The sequence below is a fragment of the Centruroides vittatus genome, unplaced genomic scaffold, assembly GCF_030686945.1.
Source record: "Centruroides vittatus isolate TY-2023 unplaced genomic scaffold, ASM3068694v2 contig_767, whole genome shotgun sequence".
In the NCBI taxonomy this organism is placed as follows: domain Eukaryota; kingdom Metazoa; phylum Arthropoda; class Arachnida; order Scorpiones; family Buthidae; genus Centruroides; species Centruroides vittatus.
In genome coordinates, this window is record NW_027122496.1 from 1,384,362 (window position 1) to 1,407,842 (window position 23,481).

The 23,481-nt window shown below is 32.5% G+C and overlaps 4 protein-coding genes across 5 annotated transcripts; 1 reads left to right on the forward strand and 3 right to left on the reverse strand.

Annotated features, from left to right (window-relative positions):
* Positions 1–266: 266 nt before the first annotated feature.
* On the forward strand, positions 267–2,799 carry LOC136981544 (centrosomal protein of 41 kDa A-like). The gene has a single exon (XM_067277852.1). The coding sequence runs from the start codon at positions 395–397 to the stop codon at positions 1,544–1,546; it is 1,152 nt and encodes a 383-aa protein (XP_067133953.1). The 5' UTR covers positions 267–394; the 3' UTR covers positions 1,547–2,799.
* Positions 2,800–3,193: 394 nt separating this feature from the next.
* On the reverse strand, positions 3,194–7,931 carry LOC136981573 (uncharacterized). Its single transcript, XM_067277894.1, has 5 exons — positions 7,908–7,931; positions 7,507–7,623; positions 4,363–4,431; positions 3,483–3,572; positions 3,194–3,376 (listed from the first exon to the last, which is right to left on the reverse strand). The coding sequence occupies exons 1-5, from the start codon at positions 7,929–7,931 to the stop codon at positions 3,308–3,310; spliced, it is 369 nt and encodes a 122-aa protein (XP_067133995.1). The 3' UTR covers positions 3,194–3,307.
* Positions 7,932–11,812: 3,881 nt separating this feature from the next.
* On the reverse strand, positions 11,813–15,725 carry LOC136981545 (uncharacterized). Of its 2 annotated transcripts, XM_067277853.1 has the most exons (7): positions 14,342–15,725; positions 13,563–14,205; positions 13,060–13,274; positions 12,791–12,986; positions 12,623–12,721; positions 12,400–12,525; positions 11,813–12,287 (listed from the first exon to the last, which is right to left on the reverse strand). In XM_067277853.1, the coding sequence occupies exons 1-7, from the start codon at positions 15,194–15,196 to the stop codon at positions 12,154–12,156; spliced, it is 2,268 nt and encodes a 755-aa protein (XP_067133954.1). In that variant the 5' UTR covers positions 15,197–15,725; the 3' UTR covers positions 11,813–12,153. The 2 variants fall into 2 exon arrangements, 1 of the variants encoding a protein (XP_067133954.1); XR_010881734.1 differs by lacking the exon at positions 11,813–12,287 and having other exon boundaries at positions 12,409–12,525; positions 12,623–12,693.
* A 2,478-nt stretch (positions 15,726–18,203) lies between these two features.
* Pcd (pterin-4a-carbinolamine dehydratase) lies at positions 18,204–18,530 on the reverse strand. Its single transcript, XM_067277895.1, has one exon. It carries the CDS (start codon positions 18,528–18,530, stop codon positions 18,204–18,206), a length of 327 nt encoding a protein of 108 aa, XP_067133996.1.
* Positions 18,531–23,481: the final 4,951 nt, after the last annotated feature.

Sequence of the window (23,481 nt, forward strand, 5' to 3'; positions counted from 1 at the left end):
ATTTAAAATTCAAACAAATTAAAGAAATTTGTATTAGAATTTTTATTATTAGTTTAGATATTATTCTGAATATTTCGAAGTTTGAAATTTAATTAAATAATTTTATTTGTATATTTATTACGTAATTATTTTATGCATTGTTTACTTATTAGGAAAAATGTTTAACAATATTAAACCGCTTTGTTTAATTATTTATAATACAGTAAAAATAAACCGTATAAATTTTAAGTATTATTAATAACTTTAATCGTAAAATGACTTAAAAAATAAAACTTAAAATTAATAAATTTTTGAAATTTGAAAGTGGCGCTGTTGTAACTATCGTTCATGCTTGTCATTTTAACGATCAATGTGTTGCTGGATTCTTTCGGCGTCCCCAGGAACAAAATGGTGAATGATGTCTGCTAAATCTAGGATTATTAAGCGAGATATGATATATAAAAACATTCCAGAAAACACAAAATATAAAAATGTACGTCCTAGAGTCGACAGCGGTGCCAGCGTTAGGAGATATTTGGAAAGAATGCAAGAATCTCAGAGAGACATCAAGCTGAAGAGAGATGAAGTGTTTAAGAGGATAAAATTAGCTACATTCGTGAATTTAGTGATTGAAGTATCCAGAGAGACCTTTGTCGATAACTTTCGCGAGATATCAACACCCAATCTCCCTCCTATCAAAGCAAGCATCACTCCTAAAGTTCCGTGTTGCAAATCCTTGCCTTCGGGTAGGAGAAGACAAGAAAGAGCTCAAAAGGAAGACATTCTAAGTAATGGAAATGAAGAAAGTCAAAAATATTCTCCTGAACAAAGAAATGCACCATTAAGAGTGGATAGTGCTTTGTCAGTTGATTCTATGAGATCTACTTTTCAAAGTGTAATCAATGGTATCGGTGAAATGGATGTGAAGTGTGAAAAGAGATCTTCGTCTGCTGCTCTGCCAAAGAGTGTTATTGATCCTTATCTTCTGTTAGATGTGAGAGATCCAGATTCTTATCGACAGTGTCACATAATCACTGCCAAAAATTATCCTCACTCTATGCTTTTGAGAACATGTAATTACGAATCAAACGATTTGTTAACTTTTAAAAATGTTCCAAATAAAATCATTGTGGTGTACGACGAAGACGAAAGCTTGGCCTCTCGAGTTGCTTCGACGTTAGTTCAGAGAGGCTACGATAATATATTTATGCTTTCTGGTGGTTTAAAATTAGCATCGTATCGTTTCCCTACCGGATTGATTACGGGACCGCTACCCCCCTCTTGTCGGCAAGGTATCGGTCAAAGAAGTTCCTCGTTGAATAGGTTAAATGTTCGTAATAATACCTCTGATACATTTCTACCAAAAATTTTAAAAGATAGCTTTACGGTTGAAGATTTACAACTATTGCAATCGCAGTTAGATAGGAATGCAGAATCTAGAAGCTCTTCGCGGTGCGAAAGTGAACGCAGCAGGACTGCTCAGAGCGTAATCAGAAAGTCGCCTCGGATAAGCCGAGCGGCTACGGCTTTTGCCAAGCCACCCGGAAAAATTCAGCCCTGGAAATGAACGGTAGTATCTTTCAGATTTATCACTAATTTACAATGCCACAGTTGCCATTCTAGTCATTATACATTCTTTATTAATATATGTGAAAATCAATGTTAGAATAGATTGATACTATTTCAAAAGTACCAGTATACACTAAAATACATTTATTTAGGAGTTAAACCAAAATTATAATGTTGTAAGTAACATTTTTTGAATCTTTGATTTGTACTCATCCACATTCATTAAAGAAATGAAGTGTTCTTTGTGTTTGCTTTCAATTTAATTGCAAAGTAGATTGAAAGATCTGGAAATGTTACTAAAACAATTTTTTTATTTTGGATCCCAAATAAATCAGATTTGATGTTAATATAAAGACTTATTAAAAAGATAATTTTACATTACAATTGAATATTGCAAGATCTTCAGTTGCCGATCTTGTATCTCTGAAGCATATGCAATGCATGATACTTTTTAACAGTTTTGATAATTATTTAGCTGTGATTTGTGTACATATTTATAAAATATTAATTTGTAAATACTCAATTTAAACAAATTTTTTGATAGAAGTAGAATACTTGTGCCATTTTTAGAATGAATAAGCACAGAGAAGTCTTTTATAATTAATTTTAAGAACTTATTAGATTATAAAAACTGAAGATTTGATAATTAAATTGCTGAAAATCGACATTTGTATTTAAAAATTGCTATTTACTGTATGAAGATTTGGTAGATAAAATGTGAATATTTTAGGCTAGGATTAAACTATCAAAGCTAAAGCTTTGTCATTAGTAGAGGAGAATGAATTGCTTTTTTTTTTTTTATCACAAAAACTTTGTAATCCGTCCTAAAGTTTCTCGGGTTGGAATTAAAATCAATCAACTATTTTTTGTGATCAGTTTTATTAGATAATTTGCTAAACCATGTTTAAATATACTTATTGAACATATAAAATAAGAATTTTGAGATATAAATGTTACTAGTATATTATCAAAACTTGTCTACAAAGGTACAATATTTGTAATATTTCAAAATTTAAAACTTCCTATTTTTTTATCAGAAACTCATAAATGCATTTGTTGAGTTTTTAGAGGTTTAAGTAGTTAATATAATAACATGTGATTGTGATTTTATTTTAGGTTTAGAATCTGTTGTTAGCTATTTTAATGTGTAAGCAGCATATTAATGTTTGAGTATCTTTACTCTGTTATATATATTAACATTATACAATTGTTTCACTTAAAGTGCATATTAAAGATTTTTAAATACTCAAATGCTTGTTTTTATAATGAATCTTGAGAATTAGTATTTGAAAAAGCTCAACTTGAATCAATATTTTATAATTAAATACATCAGCATTATGAATTATTGAAATATTTTTATATGGTGTTTAATGTTCCAGTGGAGTAACAGATGCTTATAGTTAGGTTATCAACTCTGGATTGTCAAATAGTTCTATCAGAAACATTCATTCAAATTAGTACTGTAGTTATCTTGCCCTGTACATCATACTTTTCCATTAGCAATAGAGTCGCGCCGGTCATCTATCTAACTCCTTCCGGGGGAAAACTTTTTTAATTGAAATAACGTGATTTCCGGTTTGCATCGGAAGTTCGTATATAGTTAATCGGGACCTCCTGCCCCTAAGCTTTCTATATTAACCCCTCGGCCACTGTTAACTCTATAAAGAGAAACAGCGATCAGAGTGAATTTTACGATAAAATAGTTTTCCTATTATTAAATCATATTGTTCATTATAAATATTCTTTGTAGCTTTTTAATTTATAATTTCTTCAACTTCAGAATTTGAAGAGGATCACAAACTTTTTTCTGTCCCATCTTTCCACTTATCTGAATAAAAGAAGAAAATATGGAATACAGTCCACTTACCACCTGCAAATATACAAGTAATTAAAACAATGGAAGGCATACAGATTCAATAAAGTTTTACGCTTACCCTTATTATAAAATGTTTTTTGATGTAAAAAAATCCTCCCATAGATATTCCCAGAGGAATCTTTCCAAATCTTTTCATGAAGTCATTCATCTGTAACACAAAATACTCTCTTTTCATTAGATAGCATACTGTTTAATTTTATGTACTAAATAGAATTCCCATTCCAAAGTATCTATGAGACTTTAAACATGTGTTTGTGCTTGTGTGTGGGGAGGGGTGTGCGTGTGTGTAAGAGTTATAAATATTCGGGAAATATAAAGGTAATAAAGTTCAATATTGTAGTTCGGGTAATGACATCGACTAGATAATCTCATTGCGGATTATAACCTCTATTCTTTCTTCTATTCAGAAATCAATCAACAATAGCCATCTTAACCCGGCCGGGCCAACCCAAATTGTTTCACGGGTCACTTTGATCACACATAACATTACGGTGGGCCACAATTTAGGCAAACATGCTTTAAAAATAGTGAAACAAATACAAAATGAATAAGATTTTATTATACCAAGAGTTCCTACTCGCACTTGCACATTATAACAATGACATATGCAAATTTTCATTTATTGAATTGTTTTGGTGTACACATAACGGGAAACAAGTTTTAATAGATATATAATATTGCTTAGCAGGCCACACAATTTAACGTGACAGGCTGCAGGTTGGCCAGGCCTGGTCTTAACGAATAATAATGTTCTATTTATGTAGTACATGTTACATTGTAGAACGCTCGCTTGTGTAAAATTTCTGTGATTAACCGTAATCAATATTAAATACCTTTAAAGCATAGATTGTAAATTTATTTAACACAGAATAATATTAAAATGAATACACTAAGAACAATAAAATTCTACGAAAAAAGAAATAGACGTGGATATTTACCTTCAGTTTAAATTCCAAAGGTAGTTTCGCAACAGAAAATCTCTGAATTGAAATAAAATTGTCGTATAGCTGAAAATAAATACTTTTTACATATGCAAAATATATTAAAGAGAAAAATATGAAACACAATTGCTTTATTCCTATTAATTAAATTTATTTTTATGACAACATAAATTTATTTTTGCTTTAACATTTTTTCTCCTGCTGGCACTACAGGACCTTTTTCCCATTCACATTATTGGTTCTGCCAGACCATAATGCTTGAGATACGGAGCAGAGACAGACTGCTTATGAAAAATTCCTGGGGTTGCTCCCTCGGATTTAATCCCAGAGCAGTAGGCTCCACCCTACTGCTCTGGGAGATCTTAAGAATGATAACTGCTAATTTGTGTTAAAATATATCAGTTCTTTGTTAACTAATATCTTAAAAAAAAAATATATTATAAAAGTCGTTAAGACCAAGAATAATCATCGGAGAAAATTCAAAATGAAATAAAATATTGTTTAAATAATCTATATTAAATTAACTAAATATGAGAATGTTTAAAAATTTTATATTTGAACTTTCATTTTACTTACTAAAGAGGTGAAGAATGAGATTGTCCATCCCAAAGTTATCATTGCCGTGACAAACGCGACTGCACCAATTATAAGAACAAATTTCAGTTCAGTCGTTAGGAACAGAGCTCCGTATGAAAAAAAGCACGTGACATACATGAAATGGGTGTAGATCAAAGGATATAATACGTCAAACTGTTCGTTTGTCGAGTTTAAAAATTCCCATAATTCTAAATGCTTCCGATATATGCCTTCCAGCTTTATCTTCAAATAACAATCATCCACACGTAATTCGACTAATTGTGTTGAAATATTTACACATCTTTTCCCAAATAAAATATACACAAAGGCAAATATTATAAATAACGACGCTAACTGTCCACATACGTATATCAACCACAAACAATGCAATAAACAACAAAGAAATGCTTCGATCTTCGTTCCATTAAGTTTTCGTATTTCAACATAGGGCAGAGTTCCCGTAAAGAAAGAAACTATAATCAGAACGACGATCAACCCGAAAATAGTTAAAAGTAACAATGATTGCAATGTTTCGATCATCTTCCACTCTTCATCGTAACTACTTTTTGTGTAGTGAAAAGATATTTTCTTTCTTTTCAAAACACTGAACTGTAGCGCCACATAATAAGAAATGAATGAAATCGCTACAGAAGCCTCAAAAGTGTAATCGTTGAAAATTGAAACCACTCTAAAACAATAAAGATTTATATTGTATATCCTAATTGTAAAAGCAAAAGCGATTGTCCACAAATACATCTCGATGAAATTTCCATAAACTCCGAATAGTTTCGTTGACATCCGCTTGTTTTTTCTAATAGAAGACATGCAGGAACACGGACTAACAAAATCCAATCCGAATATCTTCGAAGATTCCAAGACTGAAACCAAAATAAATCCTGGACAATGATATCGTAAATCTGCAAGAAACATTTTTCTTTTGTAAAAACTTGTGTGTTTTATAATATAAAATTAAATAGGAAAGGGTTCCCTAAGCAGTGAAAGTAGAAGTTGTTACTTTCCTAATTTTTCAATGATAATGATTCCGTTGTTCAATTGCTGCCATTCCTAGGCTTTCCCTAACTTATACATTTCTAATCTTTCCCGTTCTAGAACACACCTAATAGACGAGAATGGAAAACCAGAACAACAAAGCCTGATTCCAAACAGGGCAAACAGGAGAAGAAGAAGAATTCTGTACGTAGAACTCTAAGATAAATTTAAAGTCTCTTCATCTACATCATGTTTCGCTTGTTTTGTGTTCAAAATGCATGCATTCTCTACCGAGAAATTTAAATGCAGTCTGGTATTATATATTCATTTCCATTCTTGTTTATGAAGTATCATTTTATATAATTCTGCTTTCTAGATATATTCTGACGAAATCACGTTTACATAATATTACAAGAATTTAAAGATTTGTGAATCATTCAAATGTTCAAATGTCATGCTAAACGTTATACATAATTGAAATAAATAAGAATCTATATATATAATCGAGACGAGTTGATAATAATAAAAATCACCGCAGGTCCCAAACGGTTAGGACTTGAAAGTTGAAATTTGGTACACAGTTAGGGTACGTCACGAGAACGCACACTAAGAAGGGATTTTTCGAAATTCCTCCCCACGGGGGAGAGAGACAGGATTAAGGCTTAACACTTCCATCAACAAAGGAAGTGTTAGGTAACAATGGAAGTGTTACGTAACTATAAGTTTTACTATAACGTAATAATCTTAATTTTCGCTAAAACGGTTAGGAGTTGAAAGTTGAAATTTGGTACACAGGGTACCAAATTTAAGGACCAAAGTGTTAAGCAACAATGATAGTGTTAAGTAACAATGGAAATGTTAAGTAACAATGGAGAACAAGAGAAAGCGACGTGCAAGATTTACGGGCGCTAAAGGAAAAAAAAGAAAAAGAAAAGAGTAATATGTTAGAACATATTCGATTTTCAAATTTAAACAGATTAGTTCGGTTTTTCTCGATCTTTCTTTAGAACGTTCGATGAAAATCGAACGATATAATCAGAACACGTCGTGAAAATCGAACAATATTAGAACATTCGATTTTTAAATTCGACCTTAATTTAGAAATATTTAGTTTGTTGATGAAATTACTCTTTTTCTTTTTTGACTATAACGTAATAATCTCAATCTTCGCTATCGTTACTTTTGCCCGAGCAACGCCGGGCCTACCTGCTAGTTTTCTAATAAATTTCCATCCAAATACGTTGTTGGAATTTATACAATTGCATGCTTCCGAGTATATTATTTCAAGTTTTTATTTAAACAATTTGGTAACGTTCGCCAGTTACGTAACAACTGCGGAGTATTGTAGAATATGGCAACGTAACACGGGCGATCTACCAAAAGAGGATGCCTTTCGGAAAGATTATTTATGGAAAACTAGCCTCTATTTTGATGTTAAACTCGAAGTAAACCTGAAACATCCTCATTGCCATTCCGTTGTAAAGTGCGAACCCTTGGCTAACTACCAGTGTTCGGTAGTCCGGCTGTCTCAATCTGGATATTATAACTGACTGAGGAGATAAGGAGTCAGCTTACCGCTCTGAGAAATCCGAAGTCGAGTCCGGGCGACTGGCTCCAGGAATTTTTCGAGGATAGTCTGTCCTGGATATATTTGGCCCAGTCTCTCGCCACTCGACCGTCTTCATTGTAAGTCTAGTCGAATCCGTGAAAAGATCCGCTTAATACTCACAGGACGGAGAATCAAGAATGAAAAAATAAATTTCACGTGGACAATAAATATCATATATTTTAAATGATACGAAAATTCGGTTTATATATAACAATAATATTTTCTTAGTTATTAATTAAATATTTTAAAATAAATTTTACATAACGTCGATTTCTATAATTAAATCAGCACATTAAAAATTATACTACACTACAATTTAAAGTAATACTATTAAAATTTATGAATTCATACATTATCATTTACTTACCTCGATGTTTAAAATAATTTGCATAAATATACATTATATATTCACATGAAAATTTAATACGAGTGCTCTTCTCGCGAGCATAAACATCTTTAAATCGAGCATAAATCTTTTTGTACTTTAATGTTCGTTAGTATAAATGTATTCTATCTAAAATTATCCAAATAATACAAATTTCTCCTAATGAATTTTATTATATATAAATCTCTGTTTAAGGCGTGTCGGTGTTTTAATATTTTTGTAGTAATACATCAAAACAAATTATGGGTAATTCCATTTCTGAAAAAATAACTCGCATGATTTATAGGAAACTTGCCTGTATTTAAGCGTTAAACCGCATCACGCGACCCGCACGGACTTTGTGCGGGCAATAAATATGAACTGCATACGAGGCGTGAACCCACGACCACGAAGTAGTAGTGTTCGTGGTCGTGGGTGTTACCGAGTCAACTACTTGTAGTTTTATACAAATTCACAACAATCTGACACTGACGTTTCTATGTATTGTATTCTGTCATGTTAATACAGTAGAGCATCGATTATCCGACTTAATTGGGGACTGTGGTTGGTCGGATAACCGAAAAGTATGAAAAAATACATTATTAGTATAGTGTATTAGGCCTGGTTTAAATACTAGCCTCCCTTTCGTGGTCGAGCCAGTGCTGCCAGCTAAAACATGCAAAAATTTAACAAAAATAATATTAAAGTAACCAAGACATAACCAAATATTGTAGCGTCACATCAATAGCGGACATTTGAATTTACCGACGAGAACGCGGTCGGTTAATCGGGGATTGGATAATCGATGTTCTACTGTACTTTCATCTGAAACAGATTTCATGGCTGATTTTCCTATTAAATTATGAAAAATTTTATTTATTTTGTGTTGTATGCGAAATTCCTATAAGACCGAAAGCTATACATTGTGTCGAACAATTAATCATATACTAGAAAAAACAATGCATAAAAATTTTATTACTGCTGTATTTTTATAAATAGTTCTTCATTTCTTTTTTAATTTTCAACTTGCATTCGTGACATTTTCTTTGGTGATAAAGAAAAAATTATTATTCTTACGATTAAATACAATAATACTCCTGATCATAATAAGACCAAGAAACGTGTAATTCATTAAGATATTTTCGGTTACATCATTATTTCTTTCTTTCCGAAAATAGATGTCAATGACACAATTTAATAATTGACAAAACTCGAAAAAATCGGGCTAAAAATACATTTAGACAATTATAAAGTATGAAAAATTCAAAAATTATACCTACTACTGAGAGGAATTTTAACAAATTGAGGAAATCAATTAAAGTAGCGAACGGGATCCATGTTAACAAATGTTAATTGTAAATATATTTGTTAAGAATATACATTAAAATATATATGAGCATTATTATGAAGATAGCAACCGAATGAAAGTTTTACTGATTTTATCGACAGATTTGAGAAAATAGAATAGTGTAGAATTCAGAAATAATGATTTTTCTTGTAAAACATGTTCTTCCCTATCCTACTCTTCAATTTGAATACAAATATTTCTACATATGTACAACGCGATTTCTCAAGAGGGATTCGAATGACCATGCCATAAAGAATCATGTTGATAAACAAACTGGATCTTGCAATTACTTGTATGGCGCTGATGGATTCGTGTATTGGCTCGAAATTTTAGAAATAATTTCTAGAGACGATAAACATCAACAGTATAAAATTATTGCCAAGCCGTCAAGGTGACAACCTACAGCTCTAGAGAACGTGATACAGATCGTGTACAGTACAACTTAAGAGGAGTGAAATAAATGAAGATATTCCAGTCAGAAGATTGTTAAAAATGTAGTGTTAAAAAAATAAATAAATTATAAATGTAAAAGAAAGGTAGTAGTCGAGCGGATAAGATTCTAGAGGGTGACCCTACGTGATATGGGTTCGATTCTTTGCGAGTTTCGTTTATTTCATTTTATTTTTTAAATGTGTGACAGTTATTTTTATTATTTTAGTGCATCGTCAGCATTATTATTACTATTCTTATTCCTCACGTAAGCCTCAGAAATGGTGTATTGCTTTATTTGAAGTGTAACAAACATAAGCGTACGAGGGAATTGTCTATAACGTTAACAATTAAAAGAAAAACGCTACAGCTGTGCTATCCAGGGCCGGATTTACCAATCTGGGAGATCTGGGCACAAATTCGGTGGGGGTCCCCCTTTAAGAATAGGCAAATTTGATGATTTAGAAAATTTACACAAAATACTGTACTGTACTTTCAACTAGATTTCAACTAGGAAGTTGTAAATTTCATTTAAAAATACAGTTATTGTAAACTTACATATATTTTATTGTGTAAAACTAATTATTTTAATTTAACTGAAAAATTCCTATGTGAAATTTTTTCCCGAAATTTTCAGATGTTTCATAGGTTTTTTTTCCCCGTTTGGTTTTCTTTGCCTGTGGCCCTCGTGGTTAGGCCACACTAGGCTGTCGCAGTAATAGGAAAAAAAATTATGTTTAAACATAGTTTTGTGGGGGCCCTGGGCACCGGCCCCAAATGTCCCTATGTAAATCCGGCCCTGCTCTCCACCTCAAATTAGTACTGTGGTGTATTCCCCTGTACATCACACTTTTTCGTTAGCAATGGAGTCGTGTCTGTCATCTATCTAACTCCTTTCAGGGGAAAATATTTGAATTGAAATAACGTAATTTCCGGTTTGTATCGGAAGTTCGTATATAGTTAATCGAAACCACCCGAATCCAATCTTTCCATATCTGGTATCGTATTTCATCTATCTAATACCTTTCTTGATATTAAGGAACGACAGACGGCAGAAGAACAGATAGAAGACAGCGAGAATTTATGTCCACAATTTTTCCAAATTGTAGCCCAACTAGCAGATACGTCCGGCGTTGTCCGGCCAAAAAGTAAAAAGGATAGACTTAAACATTAAAGAGTTCGGTTGCGCCAGTATAAAAACAGTGCACATATATATATATATTCTGCCACTAGATGGTACTAATAGTTAAAGTAGTCACGATGTGAATCGAAACGATAAAAACGGACGGTGCTAAATGTTTATCGTCCTTTTTCTATAAAATTTTATGGAGAAAGTAGGTTAAAGACCAAATCTTCCAACAATATGTAAATAGCTGATTAATTTACAAAAGACGACGTGCATATTTAATAAAACACCAACGACAAGAGCGAAGAATTTTAGACGAGAAGGAAGAGAAAGGTAGTGCTAGGCCGAGGAGTTAACCGCTCGGCCATCCGGCCGTTTAAAATTATAGGGCATTATAAGAGAAAATGATACATGACAATTAACTACAGTCATTGTCAATGATAAACATTTCTTGTCATACATAGGTTGTACCGACTCAAATATCAAAATTGGGTACGTTCACAGATTCATATTTTAATAATAAAGATATAGATGGCCGAGTCTGTAAAGGCGTTCTAAGCTGTTCTACGGGATTCAGGATCAAATACAGTGGCGTAGCGAACATAACTGGCGCCCAGGGCATAACAGGCGCCCGACACTTTATTGGCGCCCCTCTCCCCCTCCAGAAATACATATAGTTTGTCTTGGAGACCATTTGGGCGCCCCTCTGCGAGTGGCGCCCGGTGCGTGATGCCCTTGCACCCCCTTCGCTACGCCACTGATCAAATATATGTAGGAACTTTTCGTGTAACATATTTTCATGGATGATCCAACGAGCTATATCGAGATTGTCCCTGACTATTAGTTGCTACCGGTATATCTTGGCCTAATCTTGGGTGGACTCGAAAAAAGACCCCGTTAGTGCCACCAGAACGAAAAATCGAGTAAATAAAACAATAGCAAAAATAATTAAGATTTATTAAGAATAATGAGAAAGAAATATGCAAGACGAAATTTCATTTACCGAAACATATAAATAATATTAAAGAGCGATCGTTTTAATAAAAAGTGGTCCAATGACAATTATCCGAGTAAAACATTAAAAAGTTTAAAGTTTATGTTAACTTATTTGAAAATAAGGAAAGTAATTAAACTTGATTTTCTCTCATTTAAGTTAGAACAAGATTGTATAAAAGTACAGTATTTCGTAACTGTTAAAATCGATAACTGAACACAAATTGCCATAAGCCTGAAAAATTGGTTGCAAAATGTATATAAACATTTTATTATAAAATAAAAATTAGCCCTATGTTAACGTTATCGAATTGATATTTGTCCCTGAGTTGGTAATTGAAGTCATTGCTTCTTCATGGCAATACCATTCCTTCGCACCAGTCTAGATCCGTGGGTCTTATAACCCAATCTATAACATGAACTACGCCGTTTCTTGCTGGGATATCTGCACGATACACCGGAGAGTTGTTGACTTCGGCAAAACGCCCTGAAAGTGAATTTTGTACTTTTAGGAATGAATTACTTGTGATTATTGTACGCTTATAGTCTTATTTTTAAGAAAATAGCGTGTTATCTGCAGGAACTTAACGTATACTTACTGTAGCATCCATCGACCCTAATTCCAGCTTTAATTGAATGCTCTTGGTATGCAGTTTGTAAATATTGACCATCGAGTAAGTCACCGCCATAGTATACACCTTCCACAATATGATACAGGAGAAATTCTAAAAAGAAAACAAAAATATGAGGACGATTTCGGTGAAATATTATAATTTTATTAAATTTCTCTCGATCAAATGTTAACTTGCCAAGCTGTATTACCTCTAAGAGCAGTGATGTTAGATTTAAGAATGTCCATGTCCTCTTTTTCGATCTTCATCAGAGCATCATTGCTCGGTAAAAGTAGAGTGAATGGTCCCGCTTGTAAATAAAATGAACCGTTTAGATATTAAATTTTTATACAGATTTTACGTAATAATTGTTACTTACCACCACGTAAATATCCCGTAACATCAGCAGCATCTGCTAAAGTGAGGAAACCATCAAATCTATCACACACCGTGATGGTATCTATTATGTCTTTATCGGCCGGCGGATGGAGAATTCCATCAATTATATGTATGGCACCTCCGTGTGGACCTGGTATATCGGCTGTTATTATCCTTCTTCCGTTGATAGTAACTGTCTGGAAGCGAGACAACATTTAAAAACTAGTTCAGGTTATACCTGCCTTCTTTATAGAGGTGTAAAATGCTTACTTCGTTCCTGTAATCGTTAATATATAAGAGTGCATTGCTTGATTTGGACTCCACGAGTTTTTTCTCACGCAGATCTGAAAGTGTAACTCTTCCATGAACGGCATGATTTAGAAGAATAAACATCAATGACTGAGGATTTCTTTTCCATTTTTGTAAAAGTGGTTGTGGCAAACGTAAAATTACTTCGTTTGATGGTAGGAATAAAGTATACGGGCCTGAAAGCAAAACATATTTTAATAATACTTGACGTTTCGAGTAATTGCGCAGTGGTATTTTTATATACAAGGTAATAATTATTAATGCGCATCTAAAGCAATGAAGTCATTAATTAATGTTAAAAAGTTCAGGGAACGAATGCAGAGCAAACTCTGGCTCTTCGCAGATCGAATTTCTATCCCTTTGTCCCATCATGGAGGCTGATCCCAGCGAGGATCTGATCGAATACTCGACAGATGAGACTTTTCTAGTGTCAATATACAAAGGGAAGAGCGAAAAATACCTACCTCCAGCTGATATTAAACGCAGTAATCCATTTTGAGATAGAGGAACGTGTTGAAACAGCAAGTTTGCATCGTATCGTTCAGTGATCTGTTCTAAAGAATTTTCAAGATTATGGTTTTCGTTGCTAATCCTTGGTGCGCAGTTCGGCAATGATGGTTGCGGAGGTTGAGGAGCAGAAACAAATTCTTGTCTTATACCATGAGGAACGGCTGGGCCGACGGAAGGTCTAAAAGAAGGCTGAAAAGGCACGGCATTATTCGGCTCTACATTGATGTTCGGGTTTATTAATGGTGGAAAATATGTGCCTCTGGACGGATAAGGACGAGAAGAAGGATGAGCATTTACAGTTTTGTCGATCTGCGAAATAAATTGCGTTTCGCCTTTCTCGTAGTGGTCCTTCAGTTCTGTATTTTCTCCAAAATGTAACTGACTGCCGAGTGTTTTCTGGAAATGGACGGATGATTGATGCTCTCTATCATTAACGACGGATGGTTGTTGACCTATGTTAGTAACTACAGATGATTGGTGCTCATTGTTAGATTGAAACAGTTGCTGGTTGGCAGAGTTGGGACGAATTGAGGGATGAAAGCGTTTAGGAGGTAAACGCTTTTCACTCGAATGGACACTCGAATGACCTTCAAAATACTATAATATATACATAAAACACATTAAAATATGTATTATTTAATTTTCATTAATGTGTATTATTAAAATTTTATTTAATTTAATGCGTATTAAGGAAAATTAGTAATAACATAATCTACAAAAAATGAATACTAACCTCAATATTTTCGTATCCTTCAGCGTTAGGATGAATTCTTTCGGCGTTATCTGCAAAATTCTGTTGTTTAAACTTCTCCTCTACTAATTTTGTCTCCTGATTACGTATTCTTAATCCAAAGTGATGGTCATTTTTGTGGAAATTGGGATGAGGACGTTGCTCCTGTGCCACTTCCATTCCTTCTTGTTTAAATCCTCTTAAACCGCGAAGATTATTCTCTTGAACATTAAGGTCTTCCGCGTGTTGAAAATGTCCCGTATTTGGAAAATTAGGAATAATACCGATGGGTTTTAACTGCAGTACACCTTGATGACTGATTTCAAACGTCGGATCGTTTCCTTCTTTCTGACTGGGGTGATTATTATGAAGTTTGGTTCGTTCTCCATTAAACGGTCGTGGTTTCCCAGGAAAAATAGTTTGATGAAAGACTTCACTTTGTTGAGATTCTTGCACTTGCTGGTCTTCGAATTTAGCACCAATGAAAGTCCTCAAATCTGTAATGGGTTCCGAAACGGGGAACGGTTCGGCATCCAACGCTCTCAGTTGCTTAACTTGCGATTCTGCCGGGTGATAATCTTCTTGATGGTGTATTGGCTGCTCTCTAGCAGGCTCCTTCGCGGCGTTAACTAACTCACTCGGCACTACAACGTATAAGTTTCTTTGAGAGGGGTCGATTTTCGAGTCGTTCAGCTTCCTAGCGTAGTGATTCCTCCCCCTAATGGGCCTCCATCCTCCGTAATTAACTCGTACGCTCCTGGTATCGTCTTCATCCGATTGCCTACACCACGCGTGACCAACAAACACGAGCAGAACCACTCCAAACTTCTCCGTTCTCATTTCTAACTCGCCGTCCATCCCAGGTCATCTCTTTTATAAAGGATACCCGATCACGTGACAAACAAGATTGCTATTTTGTTTTTTTTCTAACAAACAAACACTTCCTCTTCCTCCGTTCTAAACTCACTAATACTACAAATCATGCACTACTTCAAAATAATGATAGAAATTTAATAAATAAAAGCGAATTATGAAAAATAAATAAAAATAAAAAGTGAGATTTAGGAAACTTTTCCGGGGTTTTATTGCCCTTACAGTAATTTTAATTAATTTTATTTATTTAATTAACTAATGTTACCGAAATTAAACGACAGTATGGTCTTCTGGGAAGGTTAGTAGAGTAACGAGACGAAGGCGACCTGTTTATAAAGGTCGTGTCCTAAATGTTTCTTTTCCCTTTAACTTTGTAAACCTCCTTGGGGTGAAAGGTCAGAGGCAACCGGATCAAAAGGACTTGGACTTGTTCCTAACCGTTGCCTTATTATTATTTAATTTTCAAATTATTCATTTGTCGTCTGCTTTCATTTCCGTCGCCTTCTCGGATTTGTTAAAAAGGTCTTACTTGAAAGGTCGGCTTACTTGAATTTGCGTTTTTAAACTTACTTTTCTCCTAAAAAGCTGAGAAATTCATTTAATTCTCATTCAGTAAGTTTAAATTTTATCGAAAAACCTATTATTTTCAATGATAATTTGAATGTAATTGCAAATAACCGAGTAAATTGTTTACAGTCCTAAACTTTTTGTTCTTTAAACAAGAAAAATTCCAAGTCAAAACCTGATACTACATTCTGTTCAGGTACGTCACCTCTTGTTTATCTTCGTGTATTATACACAGGGTCTTCGAGAAGAGGAACCGGACTTTCCCGGGTCCCATCTCTAATTTATGTTAACTTGTGTATTACTTTATTGTTTAATCGTGTCTCGCATTGTTTTAAACACGGTTCTAGCACTTTTAATTGAATAGTTAATGGATAAAATTGTAAACGATTATTGCCAAATGTCAAAATTTCTCCGCACGATTCGGAGTTGTAAATATGCCAATTTTGCGGGAAATTTGTAAAAAAGCCGAAGAGGAATTGCAAGTTCGAAATGCGAAGGCTACTATTAAAAATAAATTGATATGTTGAAGCTGGTCTTGTGTCTGATGACGATGCGATAAGTCTAGAAATAAAGAGGCCATTATAGAGCTCATCGATACATTTTAAACTAGACAAGAAACCTATTACAAGTAAAAAATTTAAAGTCGAAACCTATGTTTAGGTATTTTATCCCCCCGTGATTTGAAATTTTGTTGTTTATTTTTGGATTTATATTATAGTTATGTTAATTTAGGACGATTTTACTTCGGCATTTACAGACATAGAAAGGTTTATGACCAAGAAACAATGTCGAAGTCAGGGTCAAGTGTGTTAGTAGGTCTTCGTATGGACAATATGGTAGAGGTAAGAAATTTATTCTTAAACAAAAAAATTATAGACGATGTTTTCTTTATTCTCTTATTATATATCGTATTAGTATTTTAAGAAGGGGAAATCAAAATTTCGATTTATTTCATACTTAAACATGCAACCAGAATTGGAAAAGGGGTATTGATCTAAGTACAGTACATAATCGTACATTAATGCAAAACTATTAATAAAATTAGGTAAATCTGTATTCTAAATATACTTTAATAGAGCAATTTTCGAACTCTACATTTAACAACAACTTATTTATTAAAATGATTGTAACGTTATCAGGTAGCGCTCGAAATTTAAATGGAAGGATTTAACAAGACCATTGAGACCCGGAAAGGGCATTGTATGCCCGTTCCGGACCTCAAATTAGCATAACCAGGAAATCTATTGGCACTCCTACTTTAAAAGGGCAACTTTGATTTTTATTTCTTAAATAAAAACATTAATAAACAGATATTAAGATATTATTCTCGAGTTTGTGACATTTGATACGGTCATATAAAAATAAGTTTTTTGAATTAGTACACCACCATTGATACTTATTCATGCTGTTGGAAATTAGTTCATTCTATAACTTCTCTTTTTTTTATAACTTAATTGTATAGCATTTTCTATAATTAGATTTATTAGTTTATTTTATGAATTTAATCTATTTCCATTTTTATTTACTGTTTTCTCATTTAAAAAAAAATCGATTTTTTCCCTTAACTACTAAACAATTCAATTTGTTTCTGTTAATATTAAAGCGATAAATATTCTAGAACTTTTGATAATTATCAAATTTCATGACCCCAGAAACTTTTTACTACTAGAAATTTAAATTTACAAGCAAATTCCAATATTTTTTATAATATTTTTCTTTTTGCCATTGACCGTTTCCTCCAGTTTATTCACTTTTTTTTGTAGTATTCACGAATGTTTTACATTTTATATTATTATTTTTTAATTGTCAACTTACTAAATATTTGACATAGTTTTCTCAAACAATAGTTAGGCTACTTTCTAGATTGCAGATAGCAGATAATTTCTTATGTACCGTACATCCTTTATTTATCGCATATTCCCTATAACAAAAAAGAAATAGAAGCAAACAAAACCTGTTTTAAAAATCTAGTCCACGTATCTTTACATCCTGAAGGTTAGATCATACTTTACTCGAATTCTTGAACTACGAGGAAAATTGACTTATAAACTTTTTTATATTAGTCATTAAGTTTACGTGACTTGCAGTACTAAAAATTACGATCTCAACCCAAAATACACGAAGTTATCATATTTGTTAACTTCTCAATTGTTCAGAATCATCACTTATCAAACATATGTCACATTCTAATTAGCTATGTTAAAAAAAAAACAAGAACTAAACGAAAACAACACTAAAAATAATTGAAATTCGGTTAATAATTTATGTTACAGCTAATTGAAAAAAAAGAGGACCTTGATCTTTGCGTAACAACGTTTATTTGTTTATTGCATTATCAACATTTATAAAATTGTTCATCATCGGACACGAATTTATCTTCGACGATATATAAACGAGAACATACAGCATAAAAGACCAGATACATTTATTTGTTTAATAGGGGTTTGGCTGCATTTTCGATGAAATTTGCCAAACGTACGTCAAAATCAGAAACACCGCCAACGTCGTGCGTGCTTAGTGTTATCTGAACTTTGTTATAAACGTTAAACCATTCCGGATGATGATCCATTTTCTCGGCTTGCATAGCAACACGACTCATAAATCCGAAAGCTTGATTAAAATTCTTAAAAAGAAATTCCTTGTAAATAGCATCTCTCCCGTCTACTTCGGTCCATCCGTTTTCTTTCAAGGGATTCAGTTTAGTCGTTCTTTCTTCTCCCGTTAATTTCTGCCTTTTCGTAGTCGCAGCCATTTTAGAGAAACGTTTCACAACTATTCCTACGATGAGAGAAAACTAAAAATCAATAACTTATCACCAACTTCGCTCCGTTGAACTGATAACACGTCCTGTGCATAAATAATTTACTAGACACACAAAAATGTCGGAAATGTCCTTCGATTTTATAATCGAGACCTAACTCTGCTCTCGAATGTTTCATTTTTAAGCTTGTTCACGATTACGACAGGATTTTTTTCCCCGTTTGTACTGTGTTATTAGGTAACTAATATACTTACGTTCCTTGCGGGCAGATTCGGAGCGAAATCCGCTTATACTGTGTAGATTGGACGATAGTCGATAACGTTAAAGGTCAAGACGTCAACCAATAACGTTATAGACTCCATTAGAGTAATATCCGGTTTTCCAACACACCGATGTACTTTAATTTATTAACTTTTACTCGTAATTCGCTGCGTATCGACGTTATTTTCAAATGCGGATATGACGAAAATGGAAACCGTCACAAACTTTTATAACATTTTTGACGGTATTTAATAATACAGAAACATAATCAAAGCTTTAACACTGATTCTGAATAACGATTAATCATAAAAGTCAGTTTGCGATTGATTTAGGAAAGCCACTTGTTAACATAAATTACAGATCCATTTGCCTGCAGTCATAACGACTGATTAGTCACAGCACGATTTATATAAAGGAAATTCTATCCACAATACTCGCCTATATTATTAATCAGCATTCAAAACTTGTCAGGAATAACTTGCTGAAGTTATGGACTTTTGGCCTTAAAATCGGTATTGTTTACATGGCCTTTATTATATGTGGGTTAACATTAGTTATAAATCACACATAAGACGAATCCTTTTTGAAACTGTTCATCACCGCCGTCGTCACTTTAATTTTACTCGTATATATGTCAAAGATAGTAATTAAAATTTAAATAAAAATCAAATGAGATCATCAAAACGAAGGTTGTGTTCTTAAATCCTTGTTACATATTAATTACAATCAATCAGATTCTAAACATTCGTTCAGTCAATTAAAGAACACTAAATATTTTGACATTACACACACACTGTATATATAAATATAATTTAAATAAAAAATTTTACTTGTTTTACTATCATTGCCTGTATAACAACTAGGTATACAAAATTAAATTATTATTAAAATTATTGAAAGATAAGCATATGCAAATACAATTAGTTTAGCATAAATTTTGAAATTACTGTAACCGTTTGCTGCCTCTAGATTGATTCTTACCTTTGTCTTCGATTCATTTTTGCACTTAAGACTTCACTATACACTATATTTTAGACATTTCATTTATGAATTATAATTTTGAGACCTTTTATACAATTTTACAGTACAAGTTTATTTTTATAACAACCACACTGACATATTTTAATGTATTTCAATGTTGTTTTTATGCATATCATCAATTTATTGGTAATTTTTAAATGACTGGATTTAGTAATTTCATAATTTTATATAAGAAAAGTAATTCTAAGATATTAGTGCTTATAAAAATTTCATATTTAGATACAAATGAAAAACAAGTCATTTAAATCATAACTTAAGTATTTAATACAAAGTTGTTTAATAGTGTAAATAAAATTATATATATATATATATATCAATTTTTGAAATAAGGACCATCAGTTCTGCTATTTTAATCCTGTTATAATTTAATTACGTCCGAACTTCGTGGTCATTAAACGGCTTAATGTAAATATTACTGTACGTATTCACGAATATGAAATGAGGCATCAGATAATATAATGTATAAAAAATGAAGATCAAATGCCAATGATGTGAAACACATCCTGGATTATAAGATTAGACTAACTTGCTGCATATTCATTTTGTATCAGAATTAAAAAATGTCTACTATCAAAATTATACAGGTTTAAATGAATAATTTAAGTTGTATACACTACTGAAAGATGTAACAAACTTCAGAGAAAAGTAATTTAAAATCAAATTCCAAATTATTAATAGTTAAATAAAAAAAGCAAAACTAAAATTAGAACACAATTCTAGGTTCAATATCACCTATTATTCTATTGTTCAAATTTTATTTGTGCTATATTATTATTATATACGAGGTGTCCACAAATTCTTTATACAATTTCAAAAATTTATTACAAACTTAAATAAGTTGGTAACAAAATAATTATTTTTGCACATTAAAAGGTTGTTATTAAAATTTTCATTAATTTGATATTCTAAAGCTACTGCAGAAGTGAAATATCTGAAACAACTGATTCATTTGGTGTCGACATTGGAGTTTCGCAGAGTGAGATTTTGAGTCTACTTCTTTTTAATTTGTATGTCAATGGTCTGAGTTAAAGTTGCACTATCAGACCATTGACATGGTTTACCTAGGATCTCTCTCTGATCGAGTTGAGATACATGTACAGTGAGACCCCGCTTAACACTGCCTCGTTTAACACCGATTCGATATAATACGGTCTGCTCGAAGCCTAAAAAATGCTCAAAATTTATGCCGATTTAAATTATCGCAGCATTTCGTTAATTCGTATATAATACTATTATTCCCAAACACCGACCAATTAGCAAAAGATGGCAATTTGTCGTAGTGTTGTACTTTTCTTAAATCTATGTTTGTTTGTTTGTTTGGTGCAATTTTTGGAAAACAAATATAACATCGTGGATGCCATAGGCAATATCAACTTTGCTTGGCAAGAATTAACTGATAAATGCACGAACAGAGTGTAGAAGAAGGAACGGCTGGAGGTATCCAAGAATTCGCAACGAGAAGAACCTATTGCTGTATCGGTGGGTTGACCAAACTCAACCTAATCTCCTAGTCCTGGTGTATACCAGGACTAGGAGATTAGGTTGCTTTGGGATTAGCTTCGAGTCCTGGTGTATACCAGGACTAGGAGATGTAGACAAGCAGGATATTGAGGAGTTACTGCAGGTTTCTAGTGAGTGCCTTACCAAATGACAACCTTCAAGAACAGGCAGAACAAAGAATTCATGTGGAACTGGAGAATAGAGATTCTGAACACAAAGAACCCAAATAACTTGCTACAAATTTCCTTAGTAAAAGTTTGGTAATGATAACCGAAACCATTGATCAAATTGTAGCAAATAATCCAGATTTTGAAAGGAGTGCAAACGCAAAACGAGGCATTCTGGATGTGATCTTCTGCTACCGATATTTGCTTAAGGGAAAAAAAGCGATAAATGAAACTTCATGACTTTCTTGCAAAAAAAAAAAAAACCAATAATTTCAGAAAAGTGAAGACCTTCATCACAAAAATGAACTTTACATTTTTGTGTGCATATGTTTGTGTGTTATTTAACATATATTATTATACAAATTAATATAAAAATAACTTAAAGTAAAATTTGTTTACTTTTGGTCATGTGTTCCTCTTTCCCTATTTACTCTACATTAAAATGACCTCGTTTAACACTTTGTTGTCTAGGAACGCATCCCCTATGTTAAACAGGGTCTTACTATACTAATGTATGCTGCTGACACTAACTTTGGCTGACTCTTCACTAATGTTACAAAAGAAAATTGTAATTCTAGAGGAATTTTGTCATGACTATGGTTTAACTATAAATGTTTCAAAAACAAAGGTGATGGTAATAAAGGAAGGTCAAATGTCACCCGGAGAAAGATGGTTTCTTAACAACCAACCTTTACAAGTTGCTTCAAATTACATCTACTGGGAGTTTTATTTTTGTCTTCTGGACAATTCTTACAGGCTAAAAATAATAGTGTGCATAAAGCTAAAATGGCACTGGGTTCTATGTGGCTTATTCTCTCAAGAGCAAAAATTAATTCTGCTTCTACTTACATAAAATTATTTTGTTCAATGATTTCATCTGTATTACTCTATGCTGCTCCTACATGGACAGTCACTTACTATGATAAACTTGAAATAGTCCTTGCTTTATATTTTAGAAAAATTTTTATGTTATATAATAAAATTCCAGGTACATGTTGTGATTGTAGTTTGGAGTTTCTAGAATATTGGTAATTACAATAAAAGTAATAATTTTATTTTGGATATGTCTCTTAAGATTAGACAATAAAATCTACATTAAACTAGTGTATGATAAACTTCATAAATTGTGTTCAATGACAAATGATTACACACGTAATTGGGGTGTTGGCATTGCAAAATCTGTTGGATCAACTTGGTTTTTCTTTTTTATGGCTATCTCAAGATCCTCATCTGATCAAATGTTATCAACCATTAATTATAAGACTGCACTGTGAACAAAGCATACAAGAAGATTGGTACCTGTTAGAAAAAAATAAGCACTTTCTATTATACTGTAGCATTAAAATGACGTTATACGCAAAGATTGTTTGCTTATAAATTATTAAGCTGATTTGAGATGCAGTCAAAATTATATCTTAACATATAACAGCAGATTAACAATAGATCCCAAAAAAATTAGTAGTAACTGTACTATACAAGTATGAGAAACTTGGGAACATGTATTTCTTCACTGTGTAAAATTTAAAGTTAATAGGGATAAGTATTTAGTAAGGTTTAAGTCTTGGAAAATTATTATTAATATATCATGCTTTTCAAAAACTGATTATTACTCTATATTTTATTTTGTGTGATTTTGTACTAAATTATTAACTTGTTAAATATTACTAATTTTTGTTTTTGTTACCCCCTTGTAACAAACTAAGGTTCATACAATAAAAAATTGATTGATTAAAAATTTTCATTAATGTTGTGTTTTTCTTTTTTTGTTTCAGATAGAAATTAAAAAATTACAAGAAAATTAAAATTTTTCAAAAATGACTCTCCACAACACAATGTTTTTTCTAATTTATCAAAACAAAAACAGATATTCAAACACAAAGAAATTACAAAACTAAATATGGAAAACATCCTTCAGCACACCAGCCTATTTGCAACTGGCATCAGCAATTTATGGAAACAAGAATGATGCTAAA